This window comes from Salvia hispanica, chromosome 1, assembly GCF_029641045.1.
Source record: "Salvia hispanica isolate PSC_SH4W2 chromosome 1, Shi_PSC_v1, whole genome shotgun sequence".
Lineage (NCBI taxonomy): Eukaryota > Viridiplantae > Streptophyta > Magnoliopsida > Lamiales > Lamiaceae > Salvia > Salvia hispanica.
In genome coordinates, this window is record NC_142692.1 from 42,173,770 (window position 1) to 42,195,918 (window position 22,149).

Genomic DNA, 22,149 nt, shown 5'->3' on the forward strand with positions numbered 1-22,149 from the left:
TTGGCGGCACGAGTTTTAAAAATGTTAGGAAAAGTGGGAGGAAAAAAGTTAGTGGAATATAAGTCTCACTTATATATATATATATATATATATATATATATATATATATATATATATATATATTAGTTTTAAATGAAATGTTGGTGGAATGAGTTAATAGAATGTGGGACTCTAGTAGTACATATGAACGGGTATTCCTATTCACGAATAAACTAAAATGGAAAAACATGACCCATATTCGCGGACAGATGGAGTATATATAGTTTGATTTTAATACATTAAAAAAATACTATTGAAATTTTTAATTTCATAAAATTCATAAAAATCGAAGCTTGATTTGCTAATTTATTTGATATTATAGAGAAAATACGCAAATCGAGCTATAATTTTATGAATTTATAAAATTAAAAATTTCAATAACATTTTTAATATATTAGAAACAAATTAAATATATAAATCAAAAGGAACAATACTAAACGTGTGTTTAATAAGAGTGGTGCTCACGTTAAGAGCTCCCATAGGATATGTACCATACTACTCTCTCTGTCCCACATAATTTGGGACACTTTGACCCGACACGGGTTTTAAGAAATCTAATGAAAAGTGCGTTGAAAAAGTTGGTGGGATGTGAGTCCTACTTTTAAAGTACTCCCTCCGTCCCATTAAAGATGACCCACTTTCCTTTTTGGTTTGTCCCAACCAAGATGACTCATTACTTAAAATGGAAACCCATTTATCTCTACTCTATACCCTCTCTCTTATTTTACTCTCTCCATTTAACACACAAAATAAAATTGCATAAAACCCCGTGCCGCCCAAGAAAGGGGTCATCTTCCTTGGGACAGAGGGAGTATTAGTTTATAATAAAATGTGAGTAGGAATGAGTTAGTGGAATATAAAGTCCACTATAAAAAATGGTAAAAGTGAATTGAGACAAATTATGTGGGACGGTCCAAAATGAAATATTGGGTCAAATTATGTGGGACGACGGGAGTATTTGGTAGCTAAGCACAGTAGAATTTTTTTTTAAAATGCACAAGTTGAGGACAGAATGAGAGGGATTTAGAGAGTTTTCTCATCTAGGTTGAAGCATGAGGAAAATCAATTCAACTTTGAATTTTTTAAAATTTCAATGGCTATTAGGTGTGCATCAATTATCTATCACGAATCTAGTTAGAATAAATATTTAATTAATTTAAATTGTTTACTAATCATATTTTTCACTCTAGCGCCTAACAAAGTCACGTTGTTTTATTGATAACTTTTGATGAAATTTCGGTTGATTTAATGTCGCAAAATATAATGTAGCCCATTGATAAAATTTGGGCCCTATCAATAGGGAAGCATTCTATAGTTGAAGGCCTATTCTTGAAATAAGAACTGTGTCACATCCCATGTATTGAATTCACCAAAGTCTGTTTGATAATTGCCAGCGTGGCTTATAAAAATTGTATGAATTAGTTGTTTTATTAAAATAAGAGTGAAATCACTATCACAATCACACAAGAGCATTCATAAGTGTACCTATAGTTGTGTGCATATGTATAATTTACTATGACAATAAGGATTTGTGGAGTTTGAACCCAAAATTCTTTAAGTGGAACTATACTATTATGATATTTTCGCAATAGAAATTAGCCTCAAATTATACCAACTTACTTATTAGCATTCTATCGTAAAATTAGTTGTGCAATGCTACTCTTCTTCATATTTTTTTAAAAATAGTATCGAACAATGACAAATTTCAAGAAATGAAAATTATGGCATCGACAATAGTTTGAAACAACGAATTAAATCCAATATTCGTAGTTCGACGAGGGAATTTGCTTACCTTGTGTGACCCCACCTCCATCTGTGGATATGTACCATATCAAAATAAGTCAATCAAGGAGAAAGTATAAGACATATGTGTCATTATACATGTTAGTGAATGAAGTTGATATAAGAAGAAGACGTAAAATTTCTTTATATTGAGTAAGCTTTGCATTGGGAATGATATAGTAAAAGTATAATAACTTTAATATGCATATAAAAAGGTAAGGAAAAGGGTGTGTTGCCCCTAACAGAATGATTATTGAACTAGTAAAAGTTGATAGTAAATTATTATACGGTATCAATAAATTTAGTATTACCATTAATAAACATACAATAACTAAAAATTAGAGATGAAAACAGAAAAGGAAAAGGAGAGAAAGAAAAAAAACGTAAGCAACGACGTCGTTTGGGAGAAGTTAAATTTACATAAGAAGAAAAGGAAAAAAAGGAAAGGCTCTCTCTCTCTACTCTCTCACTCCAAAACCCAAAATCAATGGGTAAGGTGCCAACTGCGGCAGCAGCAACGGAGATGAAGAGAACGAAGAAGAAGGGCCGTCCTTTGAAGAATCCCCCTCCCATCTCACCCCCTTCCAAAACCCCTCTTTCCAATTCCGCAAACCGGCGATCCACCCGCCGGAACCCTAATAATCTCAATTCTCCGGCGCGGTCGGAATTCGACGACGACGAAGACGAGCGCAAGGAGAAGAAGGTCAAGCTCGTCGTCCGCCTGCCTCAATCGGATGAGAAGACGAAAGACGACGACAAGAATCAGCTCCAGCAGAGCGGGCGGCATTCCGATTCGGCTTCCGAGTCCGGGTCGGACTACGATTCGGACCCTGGGGATGAGGATCGGGAGGGGCCAACGAAGAAGCAAAAGATAATTGGCGGATCTGACGATGGGGGTTTGGATCAGGTTTGGATTTGCAGCTCAATTTGTTAGATTTTCGGGAAATTGCACTGGATTTTGGCGTTGTTCGCCGCTGGCAATATTTGATTTGCTTTTGCTTCCATAATTTTTTCTAAAATTTTGTTGTGAATAATTTAAAACCAAAGTTTCTATTTTGGTACTACTCCATAATTTGGCCCCTAATTATCTGGTAGTTTTAAATGTGGGTTTTGATTTAATAGGGGTTTTGGGATTTCCCGCTCAAAAAAAATTAATGTTTTTACTTTTCTTTTTCTATGCTGTAGCTTCTGAAGATCTGAAGTGGGTATTGTGTTTTGAATTAGTCAATAAACCAAATTAATGATTCTGTTTCCTTGTAAAGATGTGATTTTTACATGATTTCGTTACGTTTTTGCAGTTTCTTTGTAGTTTATTGGAAATAAAACATACATATATGAGTCATGTACTATTTCTTTTCCAAATAAAGATTTTTCTCAAATTTTCTGCAATAGCTATTTTTTTTTCATTTGTTTATATAGAAGTGTGTTTTGATAAAAGTTCAGTTGTGGCTTTACCTGAATTGATTATTTTTCGCACTGCTGATGCTATATTTTCATTAACTGATTTGTGGTCGACTTAATTTTGTGTAATTGCTGATTTGAGTGAATAATGGGGTTTTGAATCATGAGGGTTGCATTGCTCTTTGCAGAATAAAGAGGTCATGAAAGGGACGGACACTCCTATACAAGGTTCCAATCATAATTTTTGGAGTTAGGATAATAAAGATAAATAAAGTTGAATAAATATGCATGGAATTGTGTTCATGTTTTGATTTGACTGTGGACTCTCGTTTAATTTGTGGACAGGGTCACCATTGGAGTCTGGTCCCACAGCTTCTTTACCTGAAAAAAAGTTGTTGGTCTTCATTCTTGACAGGCTTCAAAAGTATGCACTTGCTTCTGTACTTCTTTTTCATTTCGCCTGGTGCTTATTTTTCTTCCTATCGCGGACTGTTTTATTTCGGGTTTGTCAGCAATAGTTTATTGGATGTATCTTGATGCAGGAAGGACACATATGGAGTATTTTCCGAGCCTGTGGATCCGGAGGAGGTGATGACATTATCACCAATTGTTTATTATCCTTGATCGTTCTTCTTTTCTGTTGCTGATATAGACAGTTTTTCTTGCAGCTGCCTGATTATTTTGACATAATAAAGCATCCGATGGATTTTGGGACAGTGAGGAAGAAACTTGAGAGTGGAGCTTACAAAAACTTGGATGAGTTGGAGGTTGGTTTGATGATGAGAAGCCGAACTCATTTAACCTATAATGCCTTATGTGTTGTCTCTGTTCCATTTCTTTTTAGTTGACTGAAATGGTTGGCGAATATGCTAGGGTGAAGATATTATGTAATTATTCTTTACCAAGATCCTGAATTCCATAGTTTTCGGAGAGAACTTATTATGAAATAAATGAAATAAAAGGTGAAAGCTTTCTGCTGAGGGCAGATTTACTGATACTTAAAAGTCTTCTATAGCCTTGACTAGGAACATGATAGAACAGTTATTTCTGGGAATATAATGGTGATTAGATGCTTCCAGAACCAATATGATCGATACTAGGAGTGTCGATAATTCATCTGGATACACACACTATGTCATTCACTTCACTGTGTTGATCAATAGGTATTCTTGTTGTAGTATTTTGATGGTTAAGAGAATTACTTACGCATACTCTAGGGATAGTGCATCAGTAATGGTGACGTTGCATACCATCTTAAATTGATTTATGTAATACTACCTCCGTCCCCTAAAAATAGAAACTCTTTCCTCTTTTGGTCCATCCCCTAAAATTAGAAACTTTCTATTTAAGGAAATTTCTTTCTCTCTAATGAGGTGAGACCCATTTTCCACTAACACGCTTCTCTTTCTACATCTCTCTGACTTTACCAATTTTATATTAAAACCCGTGCCATTTCAAAAGTTCCTATTTTTAGGGGACGGAGGGAGCATGGCTCATTTTTTTCCAGCTTGAACTATTTTTTGGCCTATAGTTTGATTCAACAGTTTTTTCTTGTCAGTTCAGCTTTGGTTTCTTCTATCATGTAACTGAGGTACAAACGATGCGAACGCAACTAAATTGCACTCAGCTTTTCTTTTTTTGTAAATTTCAGGCGGATGTAGATTTGATATGTTCCAATGCCATGCAATATAATGCTTCAGATACAGTCTACTATCGGCAGGTTTGGCTTGTTACGAATTCACACATCTTTTCCTTGTTTCGTCCTCCTTGACTCCTATCTGAATAATGGGAAACATAGGCACGGACTATACAAGAGCTTGCAAAGAGAGACTTTAAAAATCTGAAGCATGAAGGTGCTGATGGCGTACCTCAGCCCAAGATAGTCCGGAGAGGCAGGCCGCCGAGCAGCAAGAACCACAAGAAACCTCTGGAGACATCCCCATTAGATCGTGTTGGTACTGACCTTACTGCAGGTGCAACTCTTGCTAATGGAGAAGATAAGGCAACTGGGTCTAATTCTTACAATCTAAGAAAGCCATCACCGTTATTTAGGTACCGGTCGTCTGACCCATATATGTCATCTTACTCTTCAAGAAATGGTGAAAACCACTCTGAGTATTCGACGGATTGGAATAACGAATTTCCAGGTATTTATCCGTACACTTTCTGAAAGTCCCCACCACTAGTAAATTTTCATGCAACGAGCTAACCTCTTCTTTTCCAACTTGCAGCATCGATTTTAAGGGCTGACATGAAATATGGAAAAAAACAGTTTACAGTGGATGAGAACAAGCGCGATACCTACAGGCAGTTTGATCCATTGTCTTTAGGCGACAATTCCCCCCTTTTGTTTCATTCAAATGGAAGCATGAAGCGACTTGTGCCGGTATAGTTTTTCACAAATTGGGAATTGCATGTGCTTCATTTCAAGTGCCTTACTTACCTTCCGTTCATCTTGTAGGTGGGTCTTCAGGAAGCCCTTGCTTATGCTCGAAGCCTGGCAAGGTATGCTGCAAATCTTGGCCCTGCAGCTTGGAAGCTGGCATCGAAGAAGATAGAGGCGGTCTTACCTGCAGGGGTACAATATGGTCCTGGCTGGGTGGGTGAAAATGGAGCACCTCCCCAGCCATTGCTTATTACCTCAACCGAGAAGCAGAAATTGCCCGTTGGTGATTTTAGTGCGAGCAAACTCGTTACATCCCCAACTTCCGGCTTAAACTCTTCTGCCGGGGCTGGGCCCTGTGAAGCTATGGTTGAAGCTGTTAACAAACTCAACAACCAGAATGAGGTAGCTGGACAAGGTGACCCGTCTTCTTGGAGAACACAGTTCCCATCCCAGCAAAATCATATCCATAGAAATGGTTTTAGCGGAATGTTTGGGTCCGGTTCAACTGCAAGAGCAAAGCCACAGCATTCAGTCACCGAAGGTGTCTCCACTCCATTTCCGAAGGTGGAAATGGTATCCCCAAATGAGCGTTCATCGAGCCATTCTTCACCTATCGAGCAAACTAAGTTACCCCCTGGATTTCAAGCAGGTCAAGTTAAATCCTCTAACGCCCTTGGAGAAGGTGAAATACGGAGCTCTGTCAAATCTTCGTGGCCAGTGCAGCAGCAAAGGTACAACCTTGCAGTTCCACCGGATCTGAATGTACGAGTCCCGGCTGGCTCACCTGGATCGAGCCTGCAAATTGGTTCACCGCGACAGCCGGATCTGGCATTACAGCTCTGAATACTGATTCTTCCGAAAGATAAACACAGGCTTGCTCTCAAGGGCTGGAGTTCGTCGGAAAGCTTGTATAGATGAACGGTGTATCTAATTCTTTAGGCAGAAACTAAAGACTGTTTTAACATTTATGACTTGGAGGATGACGGGACTGGAGGAGACGATAGGCGGGAGATTTCGGCCGTAAGCAAGGTTTTAGGTTGTTTGAGTAGAGATTGGATTACAGATATAGGTTTCTGCATTTGGATATGAATCAATAGTCAGTGTAACAATATTTACAGAGTTTGCTTGTGAGCTCATTCATTTAGTCCAAATACTGTATGAAATATCTGGGATTACTCTGCTGTTATGTATGATCATAACATCATATTTCTCTGACTCGAAGTTGATGAAAGGCGAGATCAAGAGCCGGTGAGTTGGGGGACGAGATCTAAGATCGCAGTTGGCACAGCTCGTTGCCTTGAATACCTCTGCTGCGAAGCGAATTTGCCGGGATATACCGTGATCTCAAGTTATCAAACATACAATTGGACAATGACTTCAATGTAAACTTGTCTGATTTTTGGCTCACCAAGCTCAGGCCGGTGGGGGACAACACCCGACTCTATGCACGAGTGATGGGAACGTACGGCTATTGCACATCAAAATATGCAATAAATGGTAATCGCACCTAAAAATCCAACATGTACGACTTTTGAGTCGTGCTGCTAGCGCTCATCACGGGCTGCAAGGGATTATCACGGGCCGCGAGAGGATCGGTTTAGGTAATACCCAAATGGAGTGGGAAAGGGGTTTAATATCAAGTATGTTTTCATTTTTTTTAATCCTTCAAAAATATCCGAATTTTATGTAAATTATTACGCAAAAGTCTTCATAATGATCGGAATCACAGACCCATAATCTGAAATTTCTCCCAAAAATATATGTATTCTCGACTTCTCTCCTATTATTCCATACATGCTGAAATAACTATAACTAGGCTTGGCCTGTATTAATAAATAGTAAGTAGTAATTTTCAATTTAATGGCAGAGAGCAAATAAATCGAATCTAGAAGCATCGAAAATGGAAAATTTGTAGCACGAAATTTCTTAGAAATTAGTGTGAAGTGTGAACAATCCAGGAAAAGGGTTGGCTGACTTTTAGTATATTATTCATTATTATATTTAAATTCTCTCCTTTTTTATTATTTGTATATTACTTGGCGATATTTTTATAGGAAAAGTGGATTCAGTTTGATTCCTTTGCTTAGAGCATCTCCAATGCCGGCTAGCCAATCGGCTAGTCGATTCGCGTCGCTAGCCGGTCGGCTAGCCGAACCATTGGAGTAGGCCAGCGGAAAATCGGCCAAAATTTCGGCGTGGGCTAGCCGATGGCGTGGCGCTGGCCGATGCGCTGGCCGCCATTGTGGCGTGCCGATCGGCCAGCGCTATTTTTTATTTTTATTTTTAATTTTTTTTTTAATTTTTGAAAAACTATATAAACGCGATTTTCTCTATCTCTAAATTTCTGTACAAGAGCAACATCTAGCGATGGACAACAACAACTAGCCCAATACAAAATTAAGACCTAAAACAGAAACATGTCATACCGTCAGCGAGTCCCTCGTTCGGCTAGCGGCAAACTATAACAGATTCAAGGCATACTAACATTTTTTAATGTATTTTTTTAATAAATTAGTGAGGAGTAGAGTGGAGCGGTGGCTCGTGTGTGGAAGTCCGGATTTTTTTTTATTATGTAATTTTTTTGATTTTTAGTCGATGTACTTTTTTTATTTAAATAAAATTAATGAATTTTCCCGTATATGTCTCGTAAATTTAATTCGGTAATTTAATCGTAATTTTAATTCCGTAAATGTAGTATATTTTGAATTATTTTTATTGCGGCTGGCCTATGGCTGGCCCAAATCTGATGTGACAGGTGAATTTTTAGTGCTGCTGACGTGGCATGGAGAGAGTGGCTGACCTATGGCTAGCCTATTTGCATTGGAGACGCTGACAAACAAAGAATTCCGTGAATCAATTTAATATATTGACTTTATGATTGTCCTCGTTATCATGTCTACTAGTAATTAATTATCTCTTATCTTTTTGTTTTATTTAATTATTAAACCACGTGTGAAACGTCCACTAAACATATTTTAAGTATTACTAAAACAAACCATTTAATTTAGTGCATATGTAATGTCATCAGTCACCACTATACATATTTTAGATCTTTATTTTGTAATAAAGGTCTTATTTGATTTAGTAACACATATGATAAATCACATACAAATTGTATGCATCATGCAACAATAATTAAAACTAAAGTAGCATAGGAATATATCTCATTTTATTTGTTTGAAGTTCGTTATTGACAATAGCTTATTCAAAATGGGTCTATTTTTCTTAGTCGTGGAAAAAGGTGAATGATGATATATGCTCACATTTTCTTCTTCATTAGTTATATATTCCACGTAAACATTAATTCGATGCACCTTACAACTGTACTAACATACATAGGCCCCATATTTTGCTATAATTTCAAGATAATATTATACGAATTTTAGTGCAATGTTAATAATGTAAGAAAAAAATGTATAGAAAAAATGAGCAAAGCATGTTTAAAATGAGACACCTAATAAGAATTTATGAAATTGTTAATAATGTAAGAAAAAAATGTATGGAAATATTGATCAAAGTATGTTTAAAATGAGACACCTAATAAGAATTTATGAAATTGAAAAGCATAGTACTTTTTTAGTGGATTAAGTATAATAATATCTTTGTCTATAAAAAATAGACTAGGTTTTACCATTTTAATCATCTATCAAAATAAAACTAATTTTAAAAATAATTTTTTTAAATACTAGTAATGCTGCTACTAACAACGTGGACCTACAATCCACAAACTCTACTTCACCATTTTTTTTCACCCTTTCTTATTTTATCAATTTATATGTCAAATTCGTATTATCTACAATTTTATTTAATTTTTTTCAATAAATATACTAAAAAGTTAGATTACTTTGAGAGAGAATTTTTTGAGGAAACTTCCATCGGTTTTGATGTTTTCAATTCATTAGTTGTCAACCATAAACGGTTGTAATAATAACACATTATTCAACACAAATATGGTAATCATTGTAATACTATACACCTAATTATTTATAAGAAATTATTATATACTTAAATAATTTTTAACGTAACTTCTAGAATTACCCATCATATTTTGTATTGCTACTTATAAAGAGAAGCACCGGCAGATCTTGAAGGTGGGAGGGGACGGTCCCTTTCTTGCAACTAATTTCCTTTTATCCAGACATAAAATTCTAATGTCCACTTCCTCGGTTTTCCCTAATGTCGCACCGATAATAGATCAAAATAGTCAATTCTGCCCAAGCTAATATATAATTCGTCCATTCCATTTACGAAATCTAGATTCGCCACTGAAGAGAAGAACATTTACGAAATCTAGATCCGCCACTGAAGAGAAGAGCATGAAGTTCTATTAGTATAATCTTTGTACTGGACATTACGGCCATAAAATATCCCTAGTTGGTCATTCATCAATAAATTCATCATATTTTTTGGTGCATCATCCGACATCACCAACTCAAGATGCACATTTACACTCAAACTAAACACATTAGCAATCTTACTATTCCACTCTTTCTATTATTAATTTTTAATATTTCTACCAACTAATGAAACATAAAAAATCAACTCCTCTATCATTAAACAAGTGAATAATTTACACGTTTTCATTTTTCACAATGATACTTATAGACATTTTTAAGCCCTAATTGTCACACCAACCTAAGTCCGTCATATTCTTAGCTCTAGATGCTATTTTACCAACTTAAGCACCTTATTTATCGATTCGACTAGCTTTAGCTCACAGCGCGAACCAATACCGATCCAAGCTCTACATTGCGCTATTATAGCATACAAAATCGAGGCGAACACAGATGACACGAATTGGAGTGGAGTGTGTGAGGCAAAGACTGGGTCGAAAAACACGTCAACAACAATAACGCTTTTAGTATTTTCAGACGTGTGAAAGGTAGGCCACCTCGACTAAAGTCGCTATCCACATTCATGTATATGACGCGGTCCATACGCTGTTTTAAAAGATATTGTATCCAACTGCACAGATCTTCACTGTCGACAATATTTATGACGTATCGCTGACATCACTCCCAAAGCCATGATTACGGACTCGTCTTTTTTCCTTCATCATTTCAATAATTTAACTCTGATGTTTGTCCCATTATGCTACGCTTTATAATTTCATATGGGAAATTGGCATAAAATCATTATTATGATTGGTCATTCTGATTCGTCCTAAAACGTTAAAAATCATTTTAATTTTATTATAATAAAAATTACTATAAAATATGATCATTTACTATGATAAAAGTGATAAGTATTATTGATGATGTTTCAGAGTTAAACCATACCGTTTTCGTTATAATAGACGGTGTCATTTAACACAATTGAAGGTGACGTTCATATAAGTTCATAAATTTTTTAATTAAGGTAAATATTTAGAGTAAATTCATATTTTCATTATTTTTCTAGTTAATTTATAAAGCTATACTCATTTCGTCTCTAAATAATTATTCACTTTGTTCTATCACGGATTTTAAAAAATGTACAAGAAAGTGAGTTAAAAAAGTTAATAGAACGTGAATCCCATTTTTATATATTCCATCCGTTCCAAAGAAATAGGTCATTTGAGTTTGACCCGTGTTTTAATGTGTAATTGGTAAAATAAGAGCATCCGCAGCGGTAGGGAAAACCACGTCCGTCCGTGCCGCTGAGCAGCACACGTGGCGCTCTCTGATTCGCCAACGGCTATGCCGTTGGCATATTTAATTTAAACTTTTTTTTAAAAAAATCAAAATTAATTTAAAAAATGTTTTTAAATAAAAAAAATATTTTCCCACTTCCCAAAAAATTATATCCGTTTTCTACCCACTTTTAATATTTTTAAATTTTTTTCCCAAAATTGACATTTTCATCTATAAATACCCCCACTTCAACACAAAAAAATCACAGTGGGGATAAAGGACTAGTCTTCCATGTGTGTAATTTTTAATTTGTAGGATTTTAATTATGTATTTATTTTCTAAGATTTTAATTATGTAATTTTTATTTTTTAGGATTTTAATTATGTAATTTTTATTTTTTAATGTATTTTTATAATGTAGAAATGTTTTTAGTAATTGAAGTATTTAAATTGAATAATAGAATGGTGGGATCCTTGAGCTTGTCCTTGCGGAAAAGCCCGGATGTGGGTGTTTGCTCTTAGCTAAGGACAAGGAGTAAAAGTGGGTCCGGGCCCACTTCCGTGCTCTTAGCTAAGAGCACGGATGGGGATACTATAAGAGAGAAAGAGAAAAAGTAGTTGAAATTGTGTAGTGGATGGTGGGTCCCATAAATGATAAAGTTAAAGAGAAGGAGAAAAAGATTACCATAAATGGATAGGGACTATTTTTATTGGACGGATGAAAAAAGAAATATAGCTTATTTTTGTGGGACGAATGGAGTATTAGTTTTATAATAAAATATGAGTTAAATTAATGAAATGTGGAACCTATTTATCATTTATATAAAGTGAAAGTGAACAATTAACGTGGGACGAAAAAAAATTGGAAAAAGATTAAGGGGAACATAGTGAGTACAAATTAGAATTTGATAGTTACTATTCTTTAGTTTTTCTGACAACTTAGCATATTTTAAAAGAAAAAAATTTACTATTAGGGAAGCATTATTATACTAAAGGATATAAAAAAAACATGCATACATCACTATGGAATTCAAAATGATATTTTATTGCCGAGAAAGTAAAGTTGGCAAAGAAAATGATTTTTATGAAAATGAATCCTTGTAATATGATTCCTAACAACTTAACTTTCTTGTGTTTGGAAAATGTCAAGATTTTAAATTTTATATTTGATTAAATAATAATAATAATAATTTTGATATTATATTAAGATCCCTTTAACAAATTATTAATTAAAAATTATAATAATATATTATTTTATTTATTATTATAATGATAATTTAAATAATTTAATTAAGATAATTCTTATTTTATTAGTTTATATTATTATAATTATATATAAACATATTCTTATAATTTTAAATATTTATTGATATTATAATTGAATAAAATTTATAATTTCAAAATTTCATTAAGCTTTGTTAATTAATTTGTTTATAAAATGGTAATATCATTTTATTATTAATATTATTACGATGCATAATTTAAATAATTATATTAGTAATTATTAATAATTATAAATATTATAATAATAATTATTATAATTATATTTATTTATTATAATTAAATTAAGTAGAGAAATAGTCATAATTAAATTTATTTTTAAATCTCTATTATAATAATAATAATAATAATAATAATAATAATAATAATAATAATAATAATAATAATAATAGTTGTATAAGATTCAATTTATTAAATAACTAAATATGTAAGAATCCAAAAACTGGGAAAAATAATACCTAAGAAAAGCTAGGATTTAGAATCCTGGAAAGTTGTACTAACTTTCCTTGTTCCGGGATTCTGATTACTTTCCTAGTTTGATTAAAAACTGAAACAAACACAAGAATTTAAAATTTAAGGAATCAGATTACTTTCTCAGACAAAATCCGTGCAACCAAACGTGGCCTTAATTTCATTAGCAGAAAGAGTCAAATGTAACATCATTTTAGTTAGAGGAGTAATTATAATTATTGGGTACATGCATTGCATAGATATTCAATATCAAATTGTTTTAAAAGTATAGAATGAATTTGATGAGTAAATAAATCTCTCAGATTGCGATTTGTAACATTATTATTATTACTCTTTCAAATCGACTAGATAGTGGAAATAGTCAATTAGGAACTCTGATTATATTATAAGATGAACCGGTCAAAATAAATTTAGTGAAACCTAACATAATTAAACAACCACCGAAATTTTTTAATGTCGGACGTAATAATAACTTTTTGATATAAAATAATACTGTCACAGACATATATTCAGTACTCTTTCACTAAATTCAAAAGATATTAGTTTAATTCCGAAATGCGACATCATCGCATCTTTTGCTAATTAGTTTGCATAAAATAAAATTTATTGATATGTATGGATCCCCTGCAGTGGGGGATTCCACAACATACAATGCTGTGTTCAAAACGCAAATATTAAAACACAAAACGCATGCCATTTTGTTATTTGATTAGTGAATTATTAGAGTTTTCATTATTTCTTACATGTTGTGCATGAAACTTAATCGTAAAGTATGTCACAAAAGCTTTATTTTTATATTTCTAAACATTTTTTAAAATAGTTTTAGCCCTCAATTGAAACACTACTACAAAATCCAATCATAAAAATGAGCTCTCTCTATAAATTAAAAAAACTTATAAATTTTAATTTACAGTAATCCCTAAAATAAAACAATTATCTAAATGAAATAAAAAATTTGTGAAGTAAACTTATAAATGGTATAGTTAGTGGAGTACATAAAAATGAAGCGACTCAAAAAATAAATCAACTAATCAACAATTGGTATGTGTTTGGTTCTTTAAAATATGCGTTTTGAATTAATCAATTACTAACTAGGAGTAATAAAATGAACTGCGTTTAGTGCTTTAAAATTTGCGTTTTGACCACAGCATTGTATGCTGTGAAATCCTCCACTGCAGAGGATCCATTTCCATGTAGTTAGGGGATAGTTATTGTTTGCCACATTAGTTAATACTGTAGTAACTAAATTCTTAACAATCGGTATTAATTTATAATTAATTAACATCGGTAGGGAGGAGAGTATGTAATAAGTTCAAATTTAAATGCTGTGAAAATGCCAAAATGTTCAAGATCGATCATTGAGTTCGTCTTGCGGTACAACTTTTCTTTATATAATTAACATTTTTTTCTACACCAAACTGACCAATAATACTGCGACATTTATTTCACATGGAATATATCAATATAAAGACGAAGAAGAAAGAAATATTGCAGATGGGAACTTGAAAATATATTATTGACAAAACATGAAAATATTAGAATAAAATTACGTGAAGCACACCAAGTGGGCCCGCGTCAAAAAACTTATTCACTTGTATTGTAATAGTTCAATGTTTGCGTATGTGGTGACATAGTATAAAGTAATGGTGATATCAATATTGAATACTAATTTTACATCTTCCTATATATGAACCATAGGAATTCAGGATATGTACAAAAATGTTTACAATCTTAAGTTCTCCACTAAAATTAGATGGATACACACTATGATATCACGTAATGATCATTACAATCCCCTATCAGACTTAACTTAAGTGCATTATCTTCTTTTTACCAAGTCAGAAAATGTTATTATACCTGTATCCCATGGTACTGGCATTAAATTGTTCCCAATATTCAAATAATTGTGTCACAATTAATGAGCGTCAAATGCTCATAATTAAAAATTATCAAAATTTTCAAACTTCCAGCCCATCCCACAACTTAAAAATTAGCTGAAACGACTATAAGAGCATCCACGATGAATGTTTTAGTGGTTGCCACATCAGCATGTCATATCTTTCTACAATGGTGGAGCACCATTGCACTAGTGGATGTCTTATCTCTTATCCATTTTTCTTTTCAATTTTAATATTATTATTTTTTAATTTTATTTTTAATTACTAAAATATCAAAATATATTAAACACCACAAATGCACAAAAAAAACTACATTACTTAATTAGAAAAAAAACTACATTACTAAATAATAAAAATAAAAATAAAAAATTACATCATACTTAGCTAATAAAAATAAAAATTACATTAAACTAAAATACCAAAAATTACATCATATTAACGGTGGTTTAATTAGGGTTTAAAGAATTAAAATTAAAAAAATTTTAAAAAAATGAAAAAATGCCCGCTCGGGCTCGGGCTCGGGCTCGGGCTGCAATGAATGCCTAATCACACGCCTGATGATTCGGGCGAGAGATCGGTCGCGACCGATCTTTCGGTCGTTGTCAGGCGCGACCAACGTCTGCAATGGATGCCCGACGATGCCCGAGCCCGATCTCGGGCGATCGGGCGTGAGATCGGGCATCCATTGTGGATGCTCTAAAGTCTAAAGTTTAGTTTGTTTTCAATTATTCCATAGTGAAAAAAATTCAGCTGCCTGCGTGTAATATATTATTCATATTTCAACTTTTTAAAACCAAATTTTATGATTTTTTTGTTACAATTTGCCATATAAAGAACCTATCAGATGATGACTAGTGAGGTGCAGGATTAATTAGTTATAAAACAAAATGTATAGAGTATAAAATAAAAAAAGAGAAAAGAGACAATATTAAAAGTGTTTTGAAAAAGTCCAGAGGAAAAAGTTTTCTTCATCAGCTTATTATATAAAAAAATGAATATATATATAGACCAATAGGAAGAGAGCAACTCATTTGTATTTTATGACTGCATCATCTTCACATTCCCTTCCTCTCCCCTTCCCAGAAACCCTCACACTCCCACAGCTCTCATCACTTTCCCTCTTCCCTCTCTCTCTCTCTCAAACCCTAGAGAGAGAGAATGGGAAACTGCTGCCCTCAACCTGTTTCCAGCAACACCACCAGACCCTCAAGCCCTGGTAAATCCACACACACTCACACACAAAATTAATTGTATGATTGTTTCTATTTATCAATTTAAACGGTTGTGTTTTCAGACCACGACGATCCTCCGCCGGCGGCGATTCCGCCCAGCGGCTCGATCCAAACTCCGAATCTGAAAATGTTCCCCTTCGCCGAGCTGAGAAGCGCCACGAGGAATTTTCGGCCGGACACGGTGCTCGGAGAAGGAGGCTTCGGGAGGGTTTTCAAAGGATATATCGACGCCGAAACCCTAGCGCCGTCGCGCGTCGGGGTAGGAATGCCCGTCGCCGTCAAGAAATCCAATCCCGACAGCGAACAAGGCCTCAAGGAATGGCAGGTATGTACCGTACATACCTTCCTCCAATTATTATTATTATTAGTATTATTATTCGTCGTAACCGTGGGGAACGGGGACCACGTAGTAGTAGTAGTAGTAATTTCATTCGATGAATGTTGCTATATTACTAGTTTTAGCATAATTAATGAATCGATAAGTCAACACCTAATTTCCTTCGTGTTTCATTAAATAAGGGCTCTCTTAGCTGGACAGTTTGATCAGATTGACCAATTAATACATTTTAAAATGCTTATTTCAACCCATTCCAGATATTTTTCGATTTGATTTTTCTTCAATTTACATATTTTATTAAGTATTGTTTATTGGTGCAGGCTGAGGTCAAATTCTTGGGAAAATTCAGCCATCCTAATCTTGTGAAATTGTTGGGTTATTGTTGGGAGGAAAGGCAGTTTCTCCTTGTTTATGAATACATGCAGAGGGGAAGCTTAGAAAGTCACCTATTCAGAAGTAGTAATCCACTATTTAATTTTCATTTTTAAGCACTTATATATAGTAGATAATATTGATTTATTTATGATTTTGGAGATTGATTAATTAATTAATTAATTAATTAATTTCAGATGGAGGTGAGCAAATTCCATGGGACATTAGGATTAAAATAGCTACAGGAGCAGCAAGAGGACTAGCAGTCTTGCACACTACTGAAAAAACAGTCATTTATAGAGATTTCAAGGCCTCCAACATTTTACTCGATGGGGTAATTAACACAACATTTTCTATATACAGAATATATTCTTGTTTTAAATAATTCAAAGTTTATTTTACGAGTGAATTGCTAGAAAAACATAATTCCGCAACTTAAATAATTGCTGGAAAATCATGAACTTGCAATTATAACACAAAATTATATCCAAGTCATCTACATGCGTGTGTCAAATTGACTATGTGATAAGTATGTGTTAAGGGTATTGTCGAATTGAAAGATTCTGAATATATTTATTTTGATTGAGATATAAATACCAAATATCAGTTGTCTCATCATATCCGATTTCACAAATCAAATCCCTTGTAAAAATTGCGAAAAATGTTAAACTTCATGATTTTGTAGTAGAATTTGACCAAGATTCATGATTTTCGAATAATTTATCCCAATTCTTTGTATATTTCTAATTAGCCTATAATTATTATTTTCAGGAATTCAATGCAAAGCTTTCCGACTTTGGACTTGCTAAATTAGGACCAGTCGATGGCAATTCACATGTAACAACCAAGGTTGTGGGCACTTATGGCTATGCTGCACCTGAGTATATAGCTACAGGTAGCCTCAATTTTATTAAATTAAATTTTTTGGCTTTACAAAAAATAATATTTTGCTCTAATTAATTTTTATATTATGATTTTCTTGCAGGCCATGTGTATGTGAAGAGTGATGTCTATGGTTTCGGGGTGGTGTTGTTGGAAATAATAACGGGCCTACGGGTCCTAGATCCGAACCGGCCACCTGGGCAGATTAATTTGATTGAATGGGCCCGGCCCTCACTATCCGACAAAAAGAAGCTCAACAAATTAATGGATCCACGTCTTGAAGACGAGTACCCACCAAAGGCCGCATTTGCAACCGCGGAGCTCATACTAAAATGTATCGAGGCGGACCCAAAATGCCGGCCCGACATGGAGGAGGTTTTGCGAAATTTGGAAGAGATCGGCCGCATTAAAGGGAGGCCCAAGAAACAAAGAGGCCATCAACACCGGCTTCCGTCACCACACCACCACCCAAGTGGCGGAGGCAGAGGTGGCGCGGCCCGACAAAATGGAAAGGCGACCCGGAGTTACTAGCGATTTTTTTTATGTCGGGCTGGGCGTGTAACACGGGCCTACATTTTTGTTGGCATTGGGCCCGAATTGGAGGCCTAGTATTAGATGTTGTGCTATTTGTAATTGTAGTGATTTATCATTATAATTATCAATATCTTATACTAGCTATTTTTATTATTGAATGGTTTGATGGCCTATCCAACATATTGGTGAATTTAGATCAAAAGAATATACTTAGTTAATCTCATTATGTTGCTTACCAATGTGTTTGAGTGGTTAAGTGTTTTGCGTCTTGTAAATAACCATGTATTATTGTCTATTGATTAAGTGGATAGTCATAATCCTTTTTCAAACGAAATAATGCCTCTTTATAAACAGAAATCTTTCATTTTGTGATTAAGTTTTTTTACAAAAATGTAGCAATTTATTGTGTTGTGATAATAGTAAATCACACAAAATCAATAATTAATTATTAGTAATTTTTAATTAAAGCAAGCGTGCCCTAAAAAATCGTTTTAGTAAAAAGTGGCATTCTTCATGATGGTTATTTCAAAATTTCGGCCTTGTATGTATAGAGTGAGGAAAAGTGTGGATATTTATAAATGAGCATTACCAAATTAAACATTACGAAATCATACATAAATAGATAGGAAACGTAACACACATATATAAATCGCATTACAAATGTGTCCAAAACACATAGTAGATATTACAACACATGCATATATTACAAGATAGTAACAAGCGCATTGTAGATAGGGGGAGTGTTTAACACCACTTATTCCATCAAATCAAAACATGCTTCTTTACTTGCTTCCTTCTTCTTCTTCTTCACATGGTTGGCCTCACATTGAGACGAGATGCCAGTTTCTGACCAAGAGACTTGTCCACCTGAGTCCACCACGTGATCCAAATCGCCCGTATCTCGTGAGTGATCCTCGGATCCGATAACGCATCCACCCATCGCTTCACGTACCTATCCTGCCTGCAACACCCAAAAATTAATTTTAAAAATTGTTCAGTCCTCTAATTTTCTAAATGTTAGACATGCTAAAGCATTTTCTAAATGTTAGACATGCTAAAGCATACCTGTCCGGGGCCCACGACCGGTATCTCACTCCAGGCTCCTTAAAGTTATTCTCCTTCTCAATGCACACCTATCAATAAAACAGTCGAGCATTAGATTTGTTAGACATTCGTAATTTAATTTAAAGGGCTACGGCCCTACTTAGCACCAAAAAAATAAACAGTCAAACATTTTCTCGATTCAGCCCAGCCCACTTCATATATGTAAGGGTCGATATGGGCCTCGATTGGGCTGGCCCAATCCACTTAACGAGTATAGTTTTGAGTGCATACCCTTTCGCGTCTCCCGGATATCACGGCAGAGGGCATAGGGTGCTTCTCGGCGTGGCGGCAAGGGTCATACTTTGAGGGGAAATAATTCACCTATACATAAAAAAAGTAAATAAAATAATAATACATATATAAAATAAATTGAATATTGGATTAGGATTAGACCTCCTCATCCCTGTGCATGAAGTTCATAGCGCCATCATGGTGATTGTTGTGATGGGGGCATTTTGGGGCATTCACAGGCAGCATCAAGTGATTAGGGCCAAGCCTGTGCCTCTGCGTATCACCGTAGGCGAAAGTCCGGCACTGAAGCATCTTATCATTGGAGAAGAAAATCCCGGGCACAATGGAGGAAGGGTTGAAGGCGAGCTGCTCGTTCTCGGCGAAGAAGTTGTCGATGTTCTTGTTCAGAACCATCCTCCCGACCGGCTGCAGCGGTATGATATCCTCGGGCCACGTCAGCGTCACGTCGAGGGGGTCAAAGTCAAACTTGTCCTCGTCCGCCGGGTCCATGATCTGGATGAAGAGCTTCCACTCCGGGAAGTTGCCCGCCGTGATGGAGTCGTACAGGTCCTTGGTGGCGTGGCTGTGGTTCTCGCCCCCGATCCGCTTCGCCTCCTCGTCCGAGAGGCACTTGATGCCGCAGGTCGGCTTCCAGTGGAACTTCACGTAGCTCACCTGGATACACCAAAGTTGACTCTCACAAAAAATCCTAGTAATAAATAATTAAAGTGGATATATAATAAAAGTATACGAGACCTTTCCGGCCTTGTTGATGAGGGTGAAGGTGTGGACGCCGAAGCCCTCCATGTGGCGGTAGTCCTGGGGGATGCCGTAGTCGTCGAAGAAGAAGGTGAAGGTGTTGAGGCTCTCGGGGATGTGGGAGAAGAAGTCGAGGTAGCGCCACGTCTCCTGGATGTGGGACTTGGGGTTGGGCTTCATGGCGTGGATGAGGTCGGGGAACTTCATCCCGTCGCGGATGAAGAAGACGGGGATGTTGTTCCCCACCATGTCGAAGTTGCCCTCGCGGGTGTAGAACTTGATGGCGAACCCGCGCGGGTCGCGGAGGGTCTCGGGGCTGCCGCGCTCGTGGATCACCGTGGAGAAGCGGATGATCAGAGGGGTCTGGACGCCCGGGGCGCGGAGGAAGTCCGCGCACGTCAGGTGGGACACGTCGTGGGTCACCTCGAAGAACCCCTTGGCGCTCGCGCCCCGGGCGTGGACCACACGCTCCGGGATCCTTTCCCGGGCGAAGTTGGCCACTTTTTCTACCAAATGGTAGTCTTCTAGAAGGATTGGCCCTGTCCATGTGTACAAGGATACAAACAATTGCAATTAAATACAAATAAACACACAACACAAGATTTACAACAATACGATGGACCAGGTCTCCACCACCTCCAAATAATACTATGTTACTCGTATTTTTCTTTTATTTAAATCAGGGTCAGAACTTTTGTTTCGATTTAGATATACTATAAGATCGGTTAGAAATCGAGTATATGCTCTGATACCATAGTAAAATTCAAGAGATTTTATTTTAAAACAAATTATTGATAAAAAAAAATTGTATAAGTGATTTAACTAATAATTTCAGTTCTCTCTTTACTGAGATCGATGTTGAGTTTCATTAATTAAGGACAGACGACGATCCATCAGATCGTTGTCTCCACGACCTCAAACTCGCCAAATATACTTTTGGATCAATTATTCTACTAATTTAGTCCAAGGATCTACTAAAATTTCTTCTTCTCTTCTTTTTTTTTTTTTTTGTTTTTTTTAAATTTCAAACTAGATATACTGAGGATCAATAAAACTTTCAACTCATAATTGGTCACTTGTTCTATTGCGATGATAAAATAGCATTAAGGAATCTGTATATAGTAATTTCAATTGTCTCATTTGTCCACATTCATCGAGATATTACTTAGGCTATGTTCAGTTCTCTTTCTGCCCCGATTTAAAGACATGTGCAGTATATAATTTTGCCGACAATAAATACAATGAGAATATATACCTCTGCTGCCGACAGTGAGAGCATTGTTGTCATTCCAAACTGGATTCCCAGTGTTGGTAGTGGTGAAAGAAGTATTGAACGCACTTGAGGGACGGAACTGCACCACACCATCATCATCAAACACCAATAATTCTAAACAAAAATTGAACTAATTCTAAAAACAAATATTTAATACACACCTTATAAGGATCCATGGATAGAGATAAGATGTTTTGATGGAGTGAGAAAGAGAGGGTGTGATCGGACTAGCTTCTCATCATAGCACTATATAAAGGAATTCCACCGGCAATGATAATTGAGTGTCCCCACCAATTTTGTCACCAAAAATCTTATCCCTCACTGAATTATTTCAAGATATACTTAGATATTTTTCTTATCAAGAGGTACGAATATGATCTGAGTCATTAAAATATCGTAATTTACGAGTTGTGTTGTCATGAATTAAGGTGCAATTAATCTTGTTGGTCCATTTTTGTACTTACCCAACAAATTTCCACACTAGACTACTATTCCTACAAGAATATTCTTGTACCGTGTTGGTAATAGATAAAACAAACAGATGAAACTTTGAGTT

General features: G+C 35.4%; 3 protein-coding genes across 4 annotated transcripts; 2 read left to right on the forward strand and 1 right to left on the reverse strand.

Moving 5' to 3' along the window:
* Positions 1-2,270: 2,270 nt before the first annotated feature.
* On the forward strand, positions 2,271-6,823 carry LOC125221935 (uncharacterized). Its single transcript, XM_048124280.2, has 9 exons — positions 2,271-2,728; positions 3,411-3,450; positions 3,568-3,646; positions 3,765-3,810; positions 3,891-3,989; positions 4,874-4,942; positions 5,021-5,369; positions 5,454-5,608; positions 5,684-6,823. Exons 1-9 carry the CDS (start codon positions 2,309-2,311, stop codon positions 6,449-6,451), a joined length of 2,025 nt encoding a protein of 674 aa, XP_047980237.1. The 5' UTR covers positions 2,271-2,308; the 3' UTR covers positions 6,452-6,823.
* Positions 6,824-15,901: 9,078 nt separating this feature from the next.
* Positions 15,902-18,384, forward strand: LOC125218435 (Protein kinase superfamily protein). 2 transcript variants are annotated; one of them, XM_048120102.2, is made up of 6 exons: positions 15,902-16,085; positions 16,164-16,426; positions 16,759-16,897; positions 17,008-17,144; positions 17,582-17,705; positions 17,796-18,384. In XM_048120102.2, exons 1-6 carry the CDS (start codon positions 16,028-16,030, stop codon positions 18,221-18,223), a joined length of 1,149 nt encoding a protein of 382 aa, XP_047976059.1. In that variant the 5' UTR covers positions 15,902-16,027; the 3' UTR covers positions 18,224-18,384. The 2 variants fall into 2 exon arrangements, with proteins under 2 accessions (XP_047976059.1, XP_047976060.1); XM_048120103.2 differs by having other exon boundaries at positions 15,903-16,085; positions 16,759-16,894.
* A 463-nt stretch (positions 18,385-18,847) lies between these two features.
* On the reverse strand, positions 18,848-21,896 carry LOC125217835 (catalase-like). The gene is made up of 7 exons (XM_048119385.2): positions 21,755-21,896; positions 21,576-21,672; positions 20,318-20,859; positions 19,724-20,236; positions 19,562-19,651; positions 19,292-19,359; positions 18,848-19,187 (listed from the first exon to the last, which is right to left on the reverse strand). Exons 1-7 carry the CDS (start codon positions 21,767-21,769, stop codon positions 19,034-19,036), a joined length of 1,479 nt encoding a protein of 492 aa, XP_047975342.1. The 5' UTR covers positions 21,770-21,896; the 3' UTR covers positions 18,848-19,033.
* Positions 21,897-22,149: the final 253 nt, after the last annotated feature.

Bases quoted from the DNA above. Each gene is read 5' to 3' on its own strand.
- LOC125221935 (XM_048124280.2), top strand. From the start codon at position 2,309: ATGGGTAAGGTGCCAACTGCGGCAGCAGCAACGGAGATGAAGAGAACG. The intron at 2,729-3,410 runs GTTTGGATTTGC...TGCTCTTTGCAG, and splicing joins ACGATGGGGGTTTGGATCAG to AATAAAGAGGTCATGAAAGG. The intron at 3,451-3,567 runs GTTCCAATCATA...ATTTGTGGACAG, and splicing joins GACGGACACTCCTATACAAG to GGTCACCATTGGAGTCTGGT.
- LOC125217835 (XM_048119385.2), bottom strand. The intron at 20,860-21,575 runs GTATATATTCTC...ACACATGGACAG, and splicing joins TCTCACTGTCGGCAGCAGAG to GGCCAATCCTTCTAGAAGAC. The intron at 19,360-19,561 runs GTATGCACTCAA...TTTTATTGATAG, and splicing joins TATCCGGGAGACGCGAAAGG to GTGTGCATTGAGAAGGAGAA.
- LOC125218435 (XM_048120102.2), top strand. From the start codon at position 16,028: ATGGGAAACTGCTGCCCTCAACCTGTTTCCAGCAACACCACCAGACCC. The intron at 17,145-17,581 runs GTAATTAACACA...TATTATTTTCAG, and splicing joins CCAACATTTTACTCGATGGG to GAATTCAATGCAAAGCTTTC. The intron at 17,706-17,795 runs GTAGCCTCAATT...ATTTTCTTGCAG, and splicing joins ACCTGAGTATATAGCTACAG to GCCATGTGTATGTGAAGAGT.